The 7,826-nt window shown below is 31.0% G+C and overlaps 1 protein-coding gene across 5 annotated transcripts in view; it reads left to right on the top strand.

Moving 5' to 3' along the window:
- The first annotated feature begins 2,276 nt into the window (after positions 1-2,276).
- Positions 2,277-7,826, top strand: part of LOC130640721 (tensin-1-like) — a 50,370-nt gene continuing 44,820 nt past the window's right edge. Inside the window, exons 1-2 of one of the 5 annotated variants that reach the window (XM_057447238.1) lie at positions 2,277-2,622; positions 3,390-3,504. In XM_057447238.1, the coding sequence (XP_057303221.1) occupies positions 2,449-2,622; positions 3,390-3,504 (289 nt within the window). In that variant the 5' untranslated portion in view covers positions 2,277-2,448. Of the gene's footprint in view, positions 2,623-3,058; positions 3,177-3,389; positions 3,505-6,156; positions 6,245-7,826 lie in introns of those variants that run through there. The other 4 variants (XM_057447240.1, XM_057447241.1, XM_057447239.1 and 1 more) reach the window with 4 other exon arrangements.

The raw sequence follows: 7,826 nt of genomic DNA, 5'->3' as shown, positions 1-7,826 counted from the left end.
AAGTCCCCTGTACAGATCTCTGATCGTCCATTTGAAGATGTTTGTTACCTGAATTTTGTGCCAGTAATAATAGTGACTTATGTTGTGCTTAAAATAACAAATGACGCATGTTATTGACATCGTCATCGAAATTTTGGATGACACTAACACATTAACCAAAGATTAAGATTCTTCACTTAAGTAAAGGGCTGATCGTCATAATTGTGAGAAGATAGTGAGTTAAAAAGTGGCCCGGTTTCTACATTTCATATATAGCAGCGGACACACTTGTCCAATATTATCGACCGACTGTGTTGGCAACGATTAGCGCTCCTAGGTTAAGTCGTCGGGCTTCTCTCTAAACGTCACCGTTTGAATTTTTTTAAATAAACAGTCCATTGCCCACCTCGATCCCAGGACCTGTTGTCCCTGTTTGCATATCGGACGGCAACGCGGCACCGATTAGACACAAAGAATCAGGAAACGAGGTTCAGTCTAATGCATCTTAGGGTTTTCGCATTAACACCTACAAAGCGCAAATGATCGCAAAATTAAGAACCCGTAATTTTTTTTTAACATAATTACAACTTGACCTTAAAAGAGGGAGAGAGATAAGGAAAGAAGAAGCGGTACGCCTGATTTGACTATAAAACTATATTTAGCGAATACGTATCACTTCCTCCCCGACTCTTATTTTTATTATTAATTTATATTTATTATTGAAATTGTTTGCCTCTTTAGTTTTTATTAGTACTGCTGTCAGCAAAGGTTCTGCGATGGAGGTCCTAGTACATTTGAAGCTCCCTTTTTAGTTGAGGTAAAATGTCGTGCAAGCACAGCGATCGTTCTCAACTAGACAATCTCCTAAGATATCAATTCTATTCTCATGCTGACATTTTCCATCTGAAATCTTGAACTTACGTAATCGAGATTTCTTTTGGAAAGGAGGTTTTATCATGATGTTGTTTCTATGACCACAAATTTAGTTTTAGAAAGTGGAAACGAGGTTGGTATATTTTATATTTTTTTACCCGTCATTGTTTAAAATTGGTTTGTGCATATGTGATTATCAGATTAATTGATTGATTGATTGATTGATTAATAACTTTTTATTATAATGCCAGCCATCTTTTTTTTCCACCGCTGATATAATGTTGGCTGATTCGCAGCCACAAGATTGCCTTAAGAACGAATCACAATCTGCGAAAAGGATGTCAAATACACGGCTTTCTAATTTATTAGAACGATAGTTTAAGAACAGGCGGAAAACATCTTAAGATTATACTGAACCTGTATGCTTCAATTTCTCTCTTTATAAAAAGATAAGATCGCCAGTTTTCCATACATGTCAGTGACATCAGGAATAATAAAAATACGTGGCGAAACAACAAAAATAATGTTCATATAAAGGATTTATTCCCCTTATTGTGTAAATTACCTGTTACATTCGAAATATTGTGCATGGTTAAGGAACGTAAGAACGTTTTAGCCTCGATTTATTCATAAAAAATAATTACATCCAGCCTAAGTGAAAATTTACACGTTTCTATTAAAACATGTCGCCTTCTCAGATTGTCAGAAAGAAAAAAAGAGCCCTTAGGACGAGGTTGGGAAAACATGTTGCACTCATGCTTCCTGTTTCTTTGACAACTCAAATAAAGACAAATGACGAATGTAACCCGGACCACTACATTATAGATGTGCCCCCAGGGTTCAATTAATAAACAGTAGGGGTGCGAATCTTGATCTATTCTCGTCTTCAGAACTCCTGGTGATAAACCTAAGCTCTAAGGGCCGAGAATGGAGCCGTTGATAGTGTTCTAAGGTCTCGGGTAACTTTTTTTTTACGGTGGACATAATATTTTATGAGTATCATGCTTTATATTAGCGATGAAGTTTACTACAAAAACGACAACCTCTTTGAGTTAAGGCGCCAGTGATATTATACACACGAGCAATAATTAGGCGTCGAAATCTTTCGTGCTGAGTTGTTAAAGACACGAGATGAAAAACTCCGACTCAATGACTAGATTAGTGATATCAATGAAAAGTATTTCCGATTTTACCATTTGCTTTTTTTTTAAACGTAAACATTTCACAGCAAAAGGTTTTTTTCACATCTTGTTGCTGAATTTGATCAATAATAAAAACTTTTACTATAAAAACAAAATAATTACTACGCTGTTAAAATCTTTTTTTTGCGCGTTGCATGTAAACACACACGAAAAACTGTTAGCCGCACGTAGAAACCACACTCTTCATTCATTTCGATAATTCCCAGGATTTAGATTCCCGTTGTCTTCTGGCAGAAGGTGAAGCAGGTCTTGATATGCTCTATTGTAAAAGATAAATTAGGGGACAGATGTAGAACAGTGTTAACAAGAAAGTTAGCAACAAAGTATAACAACACGTTGTTTAATATGATATGGCGTTTATCAAGCGCAAACAAAAGTATTTCATGCTTTTAATATGAATCAAAGACCAAGAACTTGTCCGGGTTTCTTGTGTCCAATATGCGTGGTCAAGTTTCCGTACTCGGAAAAACTGTCAGTACACTGGAAAACTTTTCACAGTTGCTACAAACGTGGAAGACTTCGCAGTTCGCCTTCCGTTGCATACGCAGCTCGACAAAATAACAGAAAGGTAAATTATTTTTGTTTCCGTGTGATTTGTATCAAGCTACAAAAGTAACAGCTCGCTGAAATATCTTTATAGATATTTGAACCAATGTTATATAATAATATCAGGTTGTTTGTTTTGGTCGGATGCGCGGCAGTTTAGAACTACTTCCCCCGGAAGATTTCCAAGAAAAAAATCAACGCAAAATGGTAGCTGCAAATGTGGGACCTATAAAGTAGCGTGGCTTTCACTTTCAAAATGGTTGTGTTGTGACGGCTCCAGAAATACCGTGCTTGTATTTATAAGCAATAGTAAACTAGAATGAACAATAACTCATTAAAAATCTGAAAATAAATCAATAATTTTTGCCTTGGGTTTACATTAAAACCGAAAACCGTTGTGAAAGCCCCTTTATAGTTAGCTATATGACAAGCTATACCTAGTAGCACCTCTACAACAGGGGTCTTACATTATGCGCCAGCTGGCCAATTTAAGTTGTGACAGAGAGATGTAAAAATGTTTTTTCAAGGTCAAAAAGTTCCAAAGATAATTGCTGAAAAGAAGGAAATACTTGTACAGTAAAAAATAATTTGTTATAATGTAATTCTGGCCTTAGTGTTTAACACATATTATAGCTAGTAGCTACAGCTAGCTAGAATAACAGAGCTAAAATTTTGAGAAAGGGCAAGTGTTGAGTGGGTTTTTTTAATTATAACTAACTAGCTATATATACGTGTATCTGTGTTTTTAATCTATGTTTATTTAAAAGCTATAATGTTTTATTATTTCAGCTGTTTCATTTGAAAATTTTCCATCAATTTAAAACACAAACCGTGAATGAACATGTTCCAAAAGTTTGTCAATTCTGTGGTGATATTATTTGGAATTGCGCAAAGTTATGTACAGGTATGTTACGTACATCTAATATACTTTTGCATTTATCACTATACATAACATTTACACAAAAGAAACTTTTTAAAAACCAACTTTTCCCTGTATAACGGTCCTTTAGCCATTTATATACCTCTTTTATCTGTCTTTAACAAGCACTTGTTTATATTGTGTTTATGTGTATAATTTACCTTTATTGTCTCTTTGATTAATATTTTTTGAAACACACTAAAGAAATGCCATATTTATATACCTGAATTTGTGGACTTTGAGGAGGGATATTCATTCCAGGATGGAGCTCTTAATGAGCACAGCAGGTGCTCATTAAATGTATGTACTGAAAATATTATGTGGATACCATTTCACAGGTTTTTTGTAAAAGGACCTGTAAAATCTGACCTAAGGCTGTCTATTTTTATTTTTCAAGCCTTTTCAGCATGTTTTGTTTTATTTTGTTTTTAATAGTAAAAATACAACTTAAGAATCGAGCCTTATGTATTTCTTTTCTCTTAAAGCTTGTGTTTTTGTTAGTAATGGAGATGCAGCTCTATAGTAGCCTTGTTTGTTAACAATTAAGCTGTAGAAAAGAAGCTACAAAAAGCAATTGCTAGTTTCAGAGGAATGGTCGAGAAATGTATCCTAAATGTATACTATTATTTTATCATAAGTAAGATCAGTAAAAGTATACAATAAAAATGAATTGTTTTTCAACAAAACAGAAGACTTGTGTTGTTATAAAATTGTTCTTATAGAAAGGGTATATGCACAAAAAATTATTCTACAAAATAAATTAAGTCCTATTTTGACTCCATTTGAATATTTCCTAGCATCCCCTATCAGCATGATATCTTAGAACAAACACCTTACAAAAATAGATGACGCATGCTAATTTGAGGTTTTATACACATGAAGTATTTTTAAACAAAAGAAAAGTGGGAAGAAGAAAGGTGGGAAGGAAGTGATTTAAGTAAATATATATGGTATATATATATATTTGTTAGGAAACCTGTGATCAAATTTCGAAGCATATTTTTCTCAAGCTACTGTTATAGTTAAATGTTCTGTTAATGATTATTTGATCTCAAGATGGCAACATTTTAATAACTATTGATACGTGTAAATTAGCTGCATAATATTGTATAATTATTTCTTATGCCATTTTTGAAAATGTTAAAAAGCCAATTTTCCAAGCTGCATTTATAATGTCTATTCAAACTATATTCAGTCTGGGGTATTTTAAACATTGCAACTGAAAGACAAGATTTTTCCTTCTTTTTTCCAAAAACATGCACTTTCTAAAATAAAACTATATGCAGTTGTTGACAAAAGAAACAAAATGCAGAGTATAATTAAGAGTTTAATTAAGAATGATAAATTAAAAGTTTAAAACTGTAAAGTTTAAAACTGTAAAATGTATTTTGTAAAATAAATTAAAAGAGAGAAGATTATCTTTACCTATTCCAAAGTGTAGGGTTTAAAGTGTGAAAAATATGAAGCCTAGGTGATTTATTTATAATAATGTTCTTTGTACTTTTTGACTTTGTTTTCCAATAAGTTTGCAATCAGGAACAACTAAAACTAAATCAAGAGGGATATCTTTTTGTATAGGTATAATTAATGTTTTGTTTCCATTCCTCACTTTTAAAACAATTATTTTAGAACATAACATTTTATTTACTACCTATTTTTTAAGGACAGTTTTTGAATATTTTTGTTTTTAAAAAAAAAATATTACCCGTGTAAAACCCCTTATTCTAAACAACAACAGACTCATTCATTGTACAGCTAAACATAGTCTACCTAAAATAATCGTTAAGTATTTTTGAATACATTAAATATATACCTTAACTCAAGCAGGTCTATACATATCCTGTTACCATGGTAATCCAATTAAAGCTTGTTTATATGACACTGATTGCCTATGAAGTAATTTAATCCTTTTGCTTTACATTTTATTGAATTCACCAAAACGAAAGATGTTAGACATTATAAGCTATACAATTTAAATTGGATTTGTATATAAAGTTTTTTCTTCTGCTATTTTTATCCAGTTGACACAAAATAGGTAACTATAATTCTATATATAAGTTAACTTTTGTAACTTCTGTTTATAACCTTTATAGCAGAGTGAGTTATTATATTCATAAACCAATCATTATTTCTACACTTCGCTATGATTATCTCCCTCAACTCTTCAGATTTTAAACTAATTTTAAATATAATCATAATAACAAAGAAGTAAATATAATTTTTTTCCAAACAAATGTTACTTATATGCAAGTTTGAATGTAGTAAGCCACTGGACATCACAGATGTAATTATTTTTTTATCTAAGCATAATAATTTCAGCATTAATGTAGTTCCTTTCAATCGATTTGTTTGTACTGAATTACCACAAAAAGAAAATAGCATCAATCTTTTTTCTTTGCATGACCAACGAAGGTGTGATAAGTTTAGCATATCTACATAAATTTCTTCTTTTCAGTATAACAATGGTTTTACACAAAAAAAAAACAGTTTTGTTGTTGTGTTTGCATATCTTGGTCATTAAAACTGTGTTTTTTATGTATCTTTGATAAAACATTTTGTTCTAATAGGAATCGGCTATGAGTTTTTTTTCTTAAATAAATATTTTGAATGCAAGCAAAAGACTGCAAGTTAAACTGCTGCTTAACCTTGCAAACATAAACCAGTTAAATTGAAGTTAAGCTTGGATTTGTTTACATCTTGACTTTATATAAAATACATATCACAAGTTAGTTTGAAACTTTTTTTTATTAAAGTTATATGTTTATGTGTATTTTTAATATTGTGACAATTTGATATTTCGATGTGTGTTTATCATTTTAAGCATGTGCTTTTTTAATGAAGTTTATTACTTTATGTTTATATAACTGTCTACTCCACTTATAATATAATTTACTGTTAGAAGAATCTCTTTCAATTTTTTTTAGTTTTGTCGTAAACATGATTAACCAAATCAAAAAAAGCATTTTGTATAAATGTTGTGTTCTGAAGAAATAAACAAGATTCCATTACAGTCTCCTGGTAGAGTTTGCCTAAAAATCTAAAAAAAATTAAAATATACTGGCAAAAAAACATTTGTTATGAAATCCACTATAGGTCAGTATAATCACAAAAAGCCAGGCTAAAATCATGAAAAGTTAATAAATTTAACTTTTCATCCCACTACAAAATGATATGCAGTATCAACCTTGGATCAAGAAAATAGTATGACTTATTGGAACAAACAAATAAACGTTTCTTATAAGTAAATGATTTTTTATTATTTTTGCAATGTCAACCTTTTTCTTCCTAGGTTCTAGTCATGGAAGGGCATTTTGACCAAGGGATCCGTAGAAATAGACTTTGACCCAAGTCACCATTATAACTAACATGTAACAGATTGACTTACTGAACTTTGAGTTATATTAGATTATAGTGTATACGCATTGTAAAATGTGTTTAAATTTACCAACTGTGTTTATCTATTATATTTGCGAGGAAGTTGTGCTTCTCTGCTATTATTTCTCAGAATAGTTTTGAAGGTGAGCAATTTGGACCTGGTCTAAAGAGTCACCCTTTTAGCCACACTGAGAATACTTTATTTTAATTATATGTTTCTAGAGTACAATGTTTGTGTGAAAAGAGAAATAAAAGAGAAAATGACTTCTTCCCAGTACTGTTAGGGAATAGGACTGTATAAACACATAAAAGTGGTAAAAAAGTTAAACATGGGGGAGTGACTTTAACAACAACGACACCAAAGTATAAATATTAGAAGAGTGTAGAGTCAGGGTTCCCATACATTATATTTCTAAAAAATTCGAAAAAAATAGAATCCTCCTAAATAATCCTGAAAAGCCCTAAAATCTCCTGATACTACGTGAGAACTCCTAAAAATCTCCTAAATTTTTAGGAAACATTCATTTGTCCAATTCAATTTTTATGTTTTTTTTTCTAATTAAGTCCAAAATCTTTTTATTCTGCGTAAACTAATGGAAAATGAAATGTTATTATTCCAATTTGTCTTTCTTGTTCAATTAACACCCTTGGCTCTTGTAATTCTATTTACTTTGACTAATTTAAATCTCCTAGAATCACCTAAATTTTTGTGTTTATTTTCTCCACTAATAAAAAAAATCTCCAAAAAAAGTTACAGTGTTCCTAAATATTCTTTAAGAATTAGTTGGAAATTAAGTGGGAACTCTACTTCTGATCTTTATTTCCAGTGTGAAGAATTTGCAAAATAAAACTTATTTACTTTATATTGACGAAATATTCAAATTAGATGTATCTTTGTCTTTTATTCAATTGTTAAAATCACTGGTCCTATG

This window comes from Hydractinia symbiolongicarpus, chromosome 4 (genome assembly GCF_029227915.1).
Source record: "Hydractinia symbiolongicarpus strain clone_291-10 chromosome 4, HSymV2.1, whole genome shotgun sequence".
In the NCBI taxonomy this organism is placed as follows: Eukaryota; Metazoa; Cnidaria; class Hydrozoa; order Anthoathecata; family Hydractiniidae; genus Hydractinia; species Hydractinia symbiolongicarpus.
The sequence above is the reverse complement of the archived record's forward strand: the minus strand, read 5'-3'. Positions and strand labels throughout refer to the sequence as shown.